We start from the raw sequence: 14,466 nt of genomic DNA on the forward strand, positions 1-14,466 counted from the left end.
AAACTTCCAAAAGGAAATGTGGGGAACTAATTAAACTGTATAATTTTGGATATTTTCCAATTTTCCATAAGAGAAAAATATACATGATTAACTAAATAAATACATTTGGCTTGAAAATGTATTAATTTTTTTCCTTTTGGAAACTTGTATATAATAGCTTTTTGCTTAATTTATATATGCTAGCTTTTTGAAAGTAGGTATCAATTTGTAGCAGGTGACAAAGTTCTAAGAAGCTACCAATTTCAAGTAAACTATAAACATACTCCAGATAATCCAAATATGAAATAAATAGGACAAGGAAACTATAACATGATATATTCCATCTCATGAAGATCAAGTTTGAAAGGGAAATATGACTTGGGTCTGTGTGTTTAAAAAAATCAGCTGAGAAATTTATTAAAACCGATTGTAGGTAACTGGGGGTGGGGAATCTTACCATATCCAGAAATTAATAAAACACTTGAAAAAACAAGTATAAATTTAATAATAAACATTACGGTCAGGCTGTTTATTAAGGAGGCAACCACACATACAAGTTCAGCTATAGAAATGTTTGCAAATCAAACTTCATGTGATCTAAAAAGGACCATGCGTAATGTCAAAAATGGACGTCTGTACATTCAATAAAAATTTAAACATACATAGTCTAGATCATTCTAGAGTTATACAAATGTCTGGGGACAAATATGTATCTAATTTCCTGTCAAAAAAACTTTTTTTTTTATAAAAGTGATGTATTGAGATAGTTTTAAAAAGTATCTGACAATTATGAATGGTCCCCAGTTTTACAAAATGTGATTTCCAGGGCATGAAAACTGAAAAAAGTCAACTCTTCAGAGAGTGTTTTATATTATACAAACAAGTTCTGTAGAAAAATGATCCAGCAAATGCTTGAGTTAAGAATATTTATATTTTTTCCAATTTTTTTACACTTTTATTAACACACTTACAAAAAAATAACATTCAAACACTGAGAAAATTAAATAACTTTGGAAGCAGGGCTCATAGCCTTCTGCTTACATATAAGTGACAATTCTGGGCTGTTGGCACAGAAAAATAATCAACATTCATAAAACCTTTACTACTATATATCAAACATAAGTTAAAATCATAGGCACTAGTTTATCAAATCCACATTTCTTCTGTAAGACTAACCACAGTGAATCCTTAGATTTTCCCAAACAGAAAAATTGGCAATACACAAAGGCTTTCTAGTAAAAAGGCAATTTTTCTCTTTAGGAACCTAAAAGCCAATAGTCTGTGGTAGTGCGACGGCAGGTAAAATAATGTTTTACCCAACTCAGATCCAAATACGTTTTTAACGAGTGATGAAATATTTTAATAAAAAAAAAATAGACTTTTTTTCTGATGCAGCCATTTAAAAACAAAGTTAAATAACCTGAATACTCCTTTTGAAACAGATAATCTAACTTAATGTAATGGGTATTTCAAACAGAGTTAAAATTCCTTGTAATTATTAGATTGCAGCATATTTTTCTTTTGCAATGTTGCACTGAAACTGAGACCTATTTTGTTTTGTGTATATATGATTTTAAAAAGAGACAGTGGCTAGTCGCTTTACTTAAGATTTTTTATATGAGATACCCCCCACCCGAAGCAGATGCTTTCTTTATCTTCCTCTGAAAAGCAACATTTTTTTAGTACATCATCATGTGGAATTCTGGCGCCATCCTTTCCTGACCCACACCCATCACCCTCATAGTCAAGGATAAAATTTCTTCCTTGCATTGTACACCAAAATACATTAGCACTGGCAGTTTCAATCTCCAGCTGCTGGGCTAACTGAATGACTCCCTATTGGTCAAGCTAATAAAAAATACCAAGGTGTCATGGCAGAATGGGGGTCTTGGTTTTAAAAGTTTTGTCAATTTCTCAACCTATCAACCTCAACGCTATCCTGAATATCAAGTTTCTCATTTCTCTCTCAATATCTTTTGCCAACTTACAGAATGTCTTTGACTAACAGGAAATGAACTTTCGTTCAAATCGCTCAAATCCTTTAGGTGACCTGACAGCCAATATTTCAGAGCCATTTAAATTAAGTATTTCAAAACAGACCTCACCATGAAAAAGGAGAAGTCTGCTGAAGAAAGTTTTAGTCTGGTAATTGTCTAGGAAAACCAAAATAAGTGATTTCCAGGATATACCTAAGGGCCACTAGACAGCAGGTATTTAACAGGTTAGAGTCATATATAGTGGGTTTCCTTTGTTACGAAAAATGTAAAAATTAACGTAAGGCAGAATCTAAGTCAAAAGGGACAGTATTTTCAAGGATGTTTTATACAGTTACCTAGTTTAAAGTGGATCAACTCAAGTAGGATTCAGCAGACTATACTTTCCTACCACATAACAGACCGTTGTGTCAATAGTAACAATACAACTGTCATTACCAGAGATTTTGTAAGTTAAGTGCATAGATTTTTTTTCCCCCTCTCTCTCATTGTATGGTTTTGTTCCAGGTTGTAAGCACTGAGGCGGTGGTGTTTATATCAAGATTAAAGACACATACTACTTGCTCTTTCCTATCATGGTAACCTGTTAATAAAAACATGATCTCTTAGTTCTCTAACAGATATAATAGCATGTGAAGAAGTTGGCTTCAATAGCAAAGGCTATCTTTCCTGAGCCAGGAGCTATAAAGTTTAGAAAGATTGTACAACTGATATTAAGCCCTTTTGGCAATCAAAACAAACACACAGAAGTCCGATGTGTCAATGCAACGTGGTGGATGCACGGTGTAACATTATCTCGCGGCGGTGATACGTGAGCTACATCCAAAACGTAAGGTTAAACAAAATGACAGTTTTTCCAGTGAATCTGTAAAAAATAATTTATAGAATTCTCACAAATTTAGGTATCACGTTTGAAATCCCTAGCCTAGATTTCTTCCTACCCCCACCCTCCCTTCTATCTCAATCTAGTTTCTTGGAGTACTAGTGAAACATTTTACATAATTAGTCAGGATATTAGTTCTCATTAACACAAATATTTATTGATACTATTTATACAGTAAATTAGGTTGAACGTGAAGTTTTGGATAGCTTGAATTCACCATTTTCTTGTGCACAAAGGTATTCTCTCATTTACAAATGGGCATTTCTCTTTGGCATCCGTTAGTTTTTTGCCCAGATATTGGCCTCTGTCAAATATTAAAAAATCAACTTAGTTTCTATTAAACAAAACTAAATGTGATTCCATGGAGAGTGATTGCATGATTACCAAACACATCTGATGTTAAATGTCATTAAAGTGCTGCTTGATCATCTCTGTCAGTTTGTGCTAATTAAGACAGAGAGGGCTGGGATTTATCAATCCCCAGAGTCTTATCTGAACAGTCTGCATATAAAAGTTGTCTTTTAGCCTGGTGAAGGGGTATCCATGAAGCTGTGGACCTCTGCATTCTCATCTCTGCTGGTCAGTAACAGCCATCTTTCCAACTGTCATCTTTCATGCTACCATAGGTTTTAGGAGCTGGCAAGGATCTGAAATAAAGCAATTTCATTAAGTGATTTAAAAGGCTTCATGAAATGTTACCATATATATTCATTACTTTGTAGGAGGCACCCTGATCCACGAAGGTTGTTCCAGGGGATCACTGAGGTCAAAAGTCTAAACAGCTTATTCGCATCACGCAAGTCCCACCCTTGGCATTTCTACAACTTTCAAGTTTTACTGGCTGTCAGGTGACTTCACTAACATCTTTTTGTTAACACAGCCACTACAGTAAAAGAAAGGAAGACTCTCATTTCTTCCAACAGCATGGATCACCAACTTTTAATTAATTAATTAATTAAAGGGGTGGGGGGCAGAGTGATGACTGTGATAGGAGAGACTTAGCATCACCATAATTAGAGAGGTAAAATGGCACCGTGCTTAAATGGACTTTTCAGTCAGACATACTTAGAACCGAAAGCCTTTTTATTGTGTAGTCTCAGGCAAATTACTTCACCTCATTAAATTTCTATATTCTCCTCTGAAAAATAAGGATAGCCACAGTTCAATGTTCATGCTATTGTAAAAGTGCATTAAGGTCGACAGAAGTTATTTAGCAGTGTAGCTGTTGCACTCTACTACTGAATTCAGAAATGTAATTTATCTGACAGTGACAAAGATGTGGGTAACTCAGTTTAAATGCTTACAAGATGAAAGCCTTTTCAAAGTTTGAAAACCACCCTCCTGAATTATACTCAGATTTGGTAGCTATAAGTTTTGTCTTAAATCTCGCTCTAGGCTCTAATATGCTTCTTTATCTTTACTGAGAAACGTTATATTCAAAATGAACAAATATCACAACCAAATTGAGTGGTTCTAACATTTTTTTTTCTAGGAGTTTTTGGAGATGCCTAATCATGTTAGGTATCTGAGCAAATCTGATCTGAACCAAAGTGGTATGATACCCCGATGTCTTAAGTGAGGATTTCTTTAAAACAATAAAGTAATGTTTTATTCAAATTCTACGAAGACTCTAATGGGAACCTAGTAGGACTCTAAGTTTGCTACCACAAGCGGTGAGGGGAGTGATTCCAGTCTACCCACTTTCCTATGCTCAAGGCTGCTGGAACAGAACATCTGCTGCTTACCTGCGCACAGGCTGTGCAAGTTTGCTGCGAGGCACTGGTATACCCCCAGCAGAAGGGGCACTGGGTCTGGGCAAGCCGCTTCTCATCGCTGTTGTCCCTGCAGGTCTGGTTAAAGTAGTGCTGTTGATATTGTGGGGAGGATTTGCTGGGACTGTGTTCTGAACCATGGGCGGCCCAGGTGAAGAGGTGTTTTGTGTGAGCTGTGTTGTTTCTTGGCTACCAGGAGAACCAGAGCCATGGTTACTAAACGCTTTCACTGGTTGCCGGAGAGCCAAAGGAGACGGTGCTGCAGGGGAGCGGAATTTGCCTGGAGAAGGTACTGCAAAATGGCAAAGAAAAATCAATGCTTTTAGTAGAAACCAAATGTAAGTGAAATCAGTGCTTTATGTTACACTTGATCACATCAGTACATCTGTATTCACAACAACTCATTTGACACAAATGCAAGGACTAAAGAATATTTGTGGGCTAACAGAACAACTGGCAAGTCCTAAACAACCAAGTCCTTACTCAGAGGACTGCAACTGCCCTTCACAACCGTGTTTTAACTACGCCAGCTAGGAATCCACAATACCAAACAGAAAAGGCACTGAAGGATTTGAGGTCACTGTAGCAGCTAACCTGGGCCACATTCTGGAAATGGAAAAAAAAAAAAAAAAAAAAGGTGACTCCACATGGTTGCTAGAATTTGGAACATACTCTCCCTTCAAAAAAACATTCATGTAAACATGTATCAAGTAAGTCCTGTATCACCTACAGCGTAACTTAAGATTTGGAAATAAAACATTAAAAGCAAAATAAAACTGCCCCTATTGGTGTGTTTCACCAAGTAGAGAAGTTCTAAGTCTAGGGGCATATCAAGATGTGTATGAAGTCAGAGGATAAAGATAGTACATTCTTCTGGAATGTCGATTCTACTATGTGGTAAGTTAAAACACTTTTATATCTCCCCCCCCCCAATAAATGAATATTAAAATAAATAAATAAGTTTTCAGCATAAACATTTTATTTTTTTTTTTAATTTTTTTTTTTCCAACGTTTATTTATTTTTGGGACAGAGAGAGACAGAGCATGAACAGGGGAGGGGCAGAGAGAGAGGGAGACACAGAATCGGAAACAGGCTCCAGGCTCTGAGCCATCAGCCCAGAGCCCGACGCGGGGCTCAAACTCACAGACCGCGAGATCGTGACCTGGCTGAAGTCGGACGCTTAACCGACTGCGCCACCCAGGCGCCCCAGCATAAACATTTTAAAGAACAACTATTACAGATATATTTTTAAAGATATAAAGAGAAATATAAACATAAAGAGAAATAAAAGATTTTTAAAAGAATTAGAATTTTTAAAGATGAAAAGCTTACATCCAAAATGCTAAGTTTATTAGATGGGAATTAATAGCATTTTAGATTGTACAGAAGAGGTGCCTGAAGATACAATTAAGAATTACCTAAACAAAAGCATACAGAAAATAAAAAGACTCCAAAAAATACAATGATAAACCTTCAGTGTACAACAGGTCAAGATTATATAGTCTAACATACGCAACTGAGGTTCCAAATGGAGGGGGGTATAAGAGGGATGGAAAATAGTTGAAGAATGGCTGAAATCTTTCAAATTTAATGGAAACTATAATATCACATATTTAAATATGTTCAAAAACACTCCAAGCATAGCAAACAGAGAACACCACATCAAGGAACATTGTTGCCAAGCTTCTAAGATGAATAATAAATTTAAAAATATTAGAATACCTTTTTTAAAAAAACAGAGGAACCAAGATAAAATAACACAGACTTCTCAAAAGAAATGAAGTAAGCCAAAAGACAATAGAAAAACATTGTTTAAAGTGATTAAAAGCCTGTCAATTTAGACTTCTATATCCAGAAAAATTACTTTTTAAAATTTTTATTTACCTTCCAGTTAGCTAACATACAATGTAATATTAGTTTCGGGTGTACAATATAGTAATTCAACACTTCCATACAGCACCAGTGCCATCAAAACAAGTGCACTCCTTAATCTCCATTTCCTATTTAACCCGTTCCCCACCCACCTCCCCTCCAGTAACCATCAGTTTGTTCTCTGTAGTTAAGAGTCTATTTCTTGGTTTGCCTCTCTCTCTTTTTCCCCCCTTCGCTCATTTGTTTTGTTTCTTTAATTCCATAAATGAAATCATATGGTACTTGTCTTTGTCTGATTGGCTTATTTTGCTTAGCATAATACTCTCTAGCTCCATCCAGGTCATTGCAAAAGGTAAGATTTCATCCTTTATTATGACCAAATAGTACTCCATTGTATACATATACCACACCTTCTTCATTCATCAGCTGATGGACAACTTGGGCTGTTTCCATAATTTGGCTACTGTAGATAATGCTGTTATAAACATTGGGGTGCATGTATGCAAAACTATTTTTCAAAATTAAAGTCAAACCACAGACTTTTAAAGACAGAAGTTGAGAAAAGTTATTGCCAGCAACCATTTGCTAAAAGAAATGTTAAAGGAAGTTCTTCAGTACAAGAAAAATGATACCAAATGGTAACCCTGATCTGTATAAAGCAATAGTGCCAATAATGGGAAATACATTAGGAAATATAAAGATCTTTAAAAAAATCATATTTAAGTTTCACTAAAAGATAACAATTTAAAATAAAAATAAAAACATACTCGGATTTAATACACACATAGAATTAAAATAAATGACAAAAGTGGCAAAAAGGAATGGGAAGGAATGAAAATATACAGTTTTAAGAGTACATTATGGGGAGCCTGGGTGGCTCAGTTGGTTAAGCATCTGAGTCAGGTCATGACAGTTTGTGAGCTGGAGCCCTGTGTCAGGCTCTGCACTGACAGTGCTGAGCCTGCTTGGGATTCTTTCTCTCTCCCTGTCTGCCCCATAGTCTTTCTCTCTTTCAAAAAAAAAAAAAAAAAAAGACTCTTACATTATAAGGAAGTGGGATACTGCCTGAAAATAAACTGTAATAAGTTAAATATGCAAAAAAGTGATGTATGAGAAGTCAACAATAAAAATAAAGTGTAATGGTTTTTTTTGTTTTGTTTTTAAAATTTTTTTTTAATGTTTATTTATTTTTGAGACAGAGAGAGACAGAGCATGAACGGGGGAGGGTCAGAGAGAGAGGGAGACACAGAATCTGAAGCAGGCTCCAGGCTCTGAGCGGTCAGCACAGAGCCCGACGCGGGGCTCAAACTCACAGACCATGAGATCATGACCTGAGCCGAAGTTGGACGCTTAACCGACTGAGCCACCCAGTGCCCCATAAAGTGTAATGTTAAAAGGTACTTAGCTATTCCAAAAAAATTACAAAGTAGGGATAAAGGAACAAAGATCTGAAGGGACAAAGATAAAACAAATTGTGAGACAGATTTTTAAAAAATTTTTATTGTTTTTTAAATGTTTGGTTGTTTTTGAGAGAGAGAGAGAGAGAGTGAGAGTGTGTGTGCGTGTGTGTGTGTGTGTGTGAGTAGGGGAGGGACAAAGAGAGAGGGAGACACAAAATCTGAAGCAGTCTCCAGGCTCTGAGCTGTCAGCACAGAGCTTGATGTGGGGTTTGAACTCACGAACTGTGAGATCATGACTTGAGCCAAAGTCAGATGCTTAACTGACTGAACCACCCAGGCGCCCCGGGAGACTTTACACCAACCATATTGATAATTAAGTGCAGTAAATATGAATAGTAATCACTCCAATGAAAAAGTAGTGATTGTTGTTGGTATGCACAGAAAAGAGCAACATGCTCTCTAAAAAGAAACACATTTTAGACATAAAAATGTAAGTTATAAGAAAAAGGACAGGGGCGCCTGGGTGGCGCAGTCGGTTAAGCGTCCGACTTCAGCCAGGTCACGATCTCGCGGTCTGTGAGTTCGAGCCCCGCGTCAGGCTCTGGGCTGATGGCTCAGAGCCTGGAGCCTGTTTCTGATTCTGTGTCTCCCTCTCTCTCTGCCCCTCCCCCGTTCATGCTCTGTCTCTCTCTGTCCCAAAAATAAATAAACGTTGAAAAAAAAAATTTAAGAAAAAGGACAAAGATAACAACAGATCAAATTGATCATGAAAAAGCTGCAATGTCTATACTATCAGAAAAAAAGATTACCATCAGAGATAGAGTTCATACATTAAAGTTGATTCAGATGAGAGCATAAAAATTCTGTGTATATCCAAAACCAGATGCACAAAACACATGAAACAAACAGATATAACTGAAAGATGGGGGAAAAAGTCTATGGTTAGATATTTCAACACCACAACTCTCGGTAACTGATAAAACAAATAGAAAATCAGAAAGGACACAGAAGACGAACTGGCTTGACATCTACAGAACAGTCTACTCAACTGATCACAGTTCAAATATTCATCAGCAGGTGAATGAGTAAACAAATTGTGGTATATCCACACATTAAAATACTACCCAGCAATGAAAAGGAGTAGACCGCTGATACAAAGGATGACTCTAAAAATTATGCTGAGTGAATTAAGTGCCAGACACAAAACAGTACACACTGAAGGACTCCATTCATATAAAATTCTAGAAAAGGCAAATATAGTTTATGGCAACAGCAGATCAGATATTTGCTTGAGGTTGGGAGGACTGACTGGGAAGGAGTACAAGGAAACTTTTGGGGATGATGGAAATGTTCTAGAACTTTACAATACTGGTGGTTACATGAATGTGTATTTTTGCTGAAATTCAAATTTTGTGTTTAAAATTCCATCTGAATACAGCTGACTTTAAAAAAAACTCCAAAAGGGACTCCACAGTACAGCATAGCTGAGAAGAATGTCTCTCGAATCAATCATGTCCTGGTCCCCAACAACTGTTACAGTCTCCTCTGGCAGAAAACTGAAGATGACCACAGGGCCTTGAGTACCCCTGAACAGCAAATTTCATGATCTTCATAGAAGATTTTTTTTTTTTACTTTACAAAATCCATATTCCCCTTTCTATAGATAGTGACTATAAAAACATTTTCACAGTTCCATTCTCTTCAATCCCACCTTTGTCTCCCTTGCCAGACTAGTCTCTACCCATGTTGTTTCAGTGCCTTCCTGGAGGATTACTGAGTAACCAAGGCTCTAATTCATCTAGTCACTACCTAAGGATGGGCCTAGACCTGCTCCCTAGTACCAACTCCATAAAAGCCATCTTTAGTCCTAGCCTTTCCCATAGTTGGGAGTCTTTCAACCAGGGTTTTGTTTTGGTGGGTATGCAGGTTTCAGATAGGAGCAAGAATAATGTTCAGAGGATCATAAGTTTCAAAGAGCATTCTGGAAAAGTCTGAGCAGTTGGGGAAGGATGGCAAGGAGGTCAGATTAAAAAATGCACTAAAACACTGTGAATGACAATCTGTTAAATGAGGGCTGACTGAAGAGTTCTAGGCTTCCTTCTTTTTTTTTAATTTTTTTTAAACGTTTATTTATTTTTTTGAGACAGAGAGAGACAGAGCATGAACAGGGGAGGAGCAGAGAGAGAGGGAAACACAGAATCCGAAACAGGCTCCAGGCTCTGAGCTGTCAGCACAGAACCCGACGCGGGGCTCGAACTCACGGACCGTGAGATCATGACCGGAGCCGAAGTCGGTCGCCCAACCGACCAAGCCACCCAGGCACCCCTGGGCTTCCTTAATGGCAACTGTTACAATGAAGTTAAGAGTGTTTCATTTCTACAGGATGGCCTTGTATGCACTGGAATACATCTATAATGCTTTGAATGTCTTACCCAAACCTTATATTAAAAATAGGCTTTGTGAAAAGCATCGTTTCCTCTGGCAAAACTTCTGTTAATAGTTATACCAGGGAAATGATTATTTCCTGAAATTTTTTAAAAATGTGAATCTCAGACTTCCACTTGGGAAAAATGGGATAGATGTATTTTTCCCTATTTCTCCCACTTAAGTATAATTTAAAACCCTGGGCATGATATTACAGAACAGCCATAATAAAACTGTGATGTGGAGAGGAAAAAGGAAGATTGCCTTGGGACTTTGGGATGAGACGAATGATATGGTAATGAGTTGCTAGGGTTTTCTTATGCTTCATATATCCCAGATTGGAGCTGAAAAAGCTGGCAACCTGGAAAAGCCATCAGATGTGACAGACAAAATAAAAGCCTACTCTCTCTAGCCAAAGAACTGGGAAAGAAAACTTTTAGATGGTAACTGTTCTACTGCAGCCAAACACCACAAACTGTAGCCCTACTCTCATCCCCATCAGCAAAGGCTGGTGAGGTATCTAGACTTCTATCTTCTTGTGAGGTTCCACCTTCTTGTGAGGTTTAACAAGGTGCCACAACACCTTTTCCAGGAAGGTGTCAGACAAGATAGTAACCAGATATTCTCTCCTCTCCTCATGGGTAGGAGTCAGAGGAGGTCCAGTGGAGAGTCAGGACTCTGATGATTGCTCAGTGGTAACAAGACTACCTCCATCATAGTGTGAGTGGAGACTGAGTGGGGAGCCAGAACTCCAACCTCCACCCACCTGGCTTCTCCCTCTTGGGTGCCAACAAACACTGAGTAAAAAAACTGGGCTTCTATTCCCACCTACCTGTAATGAAATGCCCCCAAGCCTCATCCACCAATGCATGAGTGGTGTCAGAGAAAGAGACATAAAACCAGAAAAAAAAAAAACTAGAAATACAGTATCAGTGATACTCAGTGAGATATATATATATATCAAGTGATATATATATCAAATGATATATACATATCAAATTATATATATATCAAATTATATGTATATATATATCAAATATATATATATATCAAACCCCATGATCAAATGGGGTTTAATCAATCAATATAATCCACCACACTAACAGGCTAAAGGAAAGTCACATGATCCTGTCTATTGATGCAAAAAAGCATCTGACAAAATTCAACACATATATATTCATGATAAAAATTCTGACAAAAACAGGAATGGGGGAACTTGAACTTGATAAAGAGCATTTACAAAAAATCTACAAATACCACTGTACTTAATGGTGAAAGACTGCTTCCCTTCTAAGATCAGGAACAAAGCAAAAATATATGCTCTTACCACTCTTATTCATAGTGCTGCAAGTTCTAGCCAGCGCAATAAGCAAGGAAAGAAAATAAAAGGCATATAGGTTTGAAAGAAACATTCTCTATGACTGTTACATCAAAAATCCCAAGGAATATACAAAAAGAACGCAATTTCCAGAAATACTGAATTCAGTAAAGTCACAGGATAGAAGATTAACATATAATAACTGACTGTATGTAGTAACAGTAATGAATTACAGAAATCAAAACTAAAAATGCAGTAACACTTGCATTGCTCCCCCCAAAAAGAAATACTTAGAGTAAATCTAATAAAAATAATAGTAATTTAAAAAAGCTCAGCAAAGAAATCTCAGCAAATATCACAGGTTAGCTGTGAAAATCAAATGAGCAATAGGTATATAAATAGTTGGTAAAATGTAAAATATTACACAAACTGTAAGGCATACTATGTCTGTGCCTTCCTTATCTAAGGAATATTAGTGCCTTTCAACCTGTTGCAACTGAGTTCTCTGGAAAGATATTCAACAATGCCACTCAAGATAGTTTCCTAGGCCATCCTTATAAATTAACTAAAACACAAGGATCAAGTTAGGCTCTATTGCCCAAATTATGACAATAGGTTATAATTTCTCTTTACTAATTCTGGATACTTAAATCAAAGCATCAGATGAAGAAGGCATGTTATCTACTCAGAGCAAGAATTAGAACTCTATTTATAAAACTGACATATGACTGAGAATGCTAACCTCGGTATTTAAGTCACCTCTAAAATGAAATGGTGGGTGATGTGAGGATTCATATTTTTTAAAACATTAATTTTTGTCTTTTAATAAGCATTTAATAAAAATGTTAAGTCTTCTGAGGTTTAAAAACCACAACAGGCACTTTAGAATGGGAGTAACTGAGTAAACTATGTACTGTTTTTAGCTTCTTGATAAATATTCAGAGATTTTTTTATAAATAATATATCTCGGGGTGCCTGAGTGGCTCAGCGGGTTGAGTGTCTGACTTCAGCTCAGAAAAGAATTGGACAGGGGCGCCTGGGTGGCTCAGTCGGTTGGGTGTCCGACTTCAGCTCAGGTCATGATCTCGCGGTCCGTGAGTTCGAGCCCCGCGTCGGGCTCTGGGCTGATGGCTCAGAGCCTGGAGCCTGCTTCCGATTCTGTCTCCCTCTCTCTCTGCCCCTCCCCCGTTCATGCTCTGTGTCTCTCTGTCTCAAAAATAAATAAACGATAAAAAAAAAAAAAAAGAAAAAAAAAAGAAAAGAATTGGACATAAATCATTCCAAAATGAAGTCTAAGACAGTAAGAACACAAGAGTCACCATATGTGATAGGTTATACTTTAAGAGAAATAGACAGGGGCGCCTGGGTGGCGCAGTCGGTTAAGCGTCCGGCTTCAGCCAGGTCATGATCTCGCGGTCCGGGAGTTCGAGCCCCGCATAGGGCTCTGGGCTGATGGCTCAGAGCCTGGAGCCTGTTTCCGATTCTGTGTCTCCCTCTCTCTCTGCCCCTCCCCCGTTCATGCTCTGTCTCTCTCTGTCCCAAAAATAAATAAACGTTGAAAAAAAAATTAAAAAAAAAAAAAAAAAGAGAACTAGACAATGAAAAGCAACTTTTATAGAACAAGAGAAATAAGAAAGATGGAAAAGGATTCAAGAGAAGGCAACAGATACAGAGGACAGGCAAAGAACATCTGACATATGTCCACAAGAGTGCCCACAAAAAAGAAAGCCAATGCAAGAGAAAAGAGCATTAAAAACTATAATTCAAAGACCATGTCTGAAATTTAAATATATGTGCAACTCCACAGTGAAAGAATATACCACATATCTGGGGAAATCAACTCAGAATGACCAACATTAAGAAATATTCTCATAAATTATTGAACTTTAAAGGAGAAGAAAACATCCTTTGGAAATCCAGAAAAAAAAAAACAAATAGATGTAACAGAAACAACTTTTTATTCCTGACAAAAATGGAGTAATATATTTAAGACATTCAAGGAAAGAAATTATGAGCCAAAGATTTCATATCTAGCTCATTAATTTCAAATATAAAAAGGGCAGACAAACTTTCATCAACAAAAACTGAGGGAGTGGATACTGTTCCTATCATTTTTTAAGGAATCTACTAGAGAATGAGTTTCAAACAAGAAAAATGATTGGTGGCACAATAATGTACAGACTAGCAGTAAGCATCAAATATATATTTAAATGTAGAGCTAAGACTAAATGAGATACATAAAAGAGTACAAATAACTATTTAACTTGATAATGTTATACAGTGTAGCCATTTAAAAAAAAGGAGTGAGCATATGCAAAAGGCTTTATAGACTATTTTCAGTAATCATATTGTACGGTACTATGCTACTATTTTCCCCAGATTTTGTGTATAATATAGGATAAAACAAATTGTTAAAAGATATTCTAGGGGCACCTGGGTGGCTCAGTTGGTTGAACATCCAACTCTTGACTTTGACTCAGGTCATGATCCCAGGGTAGTGGGACTGAGCCCCGTGTGGGGCTCTGTGCTAAGGGCAGAGCCTGCTTAGGATTCTCTCTCTTACTGCCCTTTTCCTCAGCTTGTGGGCTCTCTCTCTAAAATGAATGAATGAATGAATGAATGAATGAATGAATGAATGAATGATATTCTACGTGTTGACGAGAGACAGGATTCTCAGGGCAAGATAAAGATACAGATGCAAATGAAGAGATTAAGTAATTACCCTTAAGCCCTGAATTTGAATATGAAGTATTAGCATGGACTCATGAAGGTATTCAATCTTAAAAACTATGCAAACACAAGTAAACACATACATTTATTAGC

The 14,466-nt window shown here is 37.1% G+C and overlaps 1 protein-coding gene across 2 annotated transcripts in view; it reads right to left on the reverse strand.

Annotated features, from left to right (window-relative positions):
• Positions 1-475: 475 nt before the first annotated feature.
• The window catches only part of SLAIN2 (SLAIN motif family member 2), a 75,161-nt gene continuing 61,170 nt past the window's right edge, over positions 476-14,466 (reverse strand). For both annotated transcript variants that reach the window (XM_043572715.1, XM_043572714.1), the window contains 2 exons: positions 4,602-4,920; positions 476-3,503 (listed from right to left, as the gene is read on the reverse strand). In XM_043572715.1, the coding sequence (XP_043428650.1) occupies positions 3,437-3,503; positions 4,602-4,920 (386 nt within the window). In that variant the 3' untranslated portion in view covers positions 476-3,436. The remainder of the gene's footprint in view (positions 3,504-4,601; positions 4,921-14,466) is intronic.

This window comes from Prionailurus bengalensis, chromosome B1 (genome assembly GCF_016509475.1).
Source record: "Prionailurus bengalensis isolate Pbe53 chromosome B1, Fcat_Pben_1.1_paternal_pri, whole genome shotgun sequence".
NCBI lineage: Eukaryota > Metazoa > Chordata > Mammalia > Carnivora > Felidae > Prionailurus > Prionailurus bengalensis.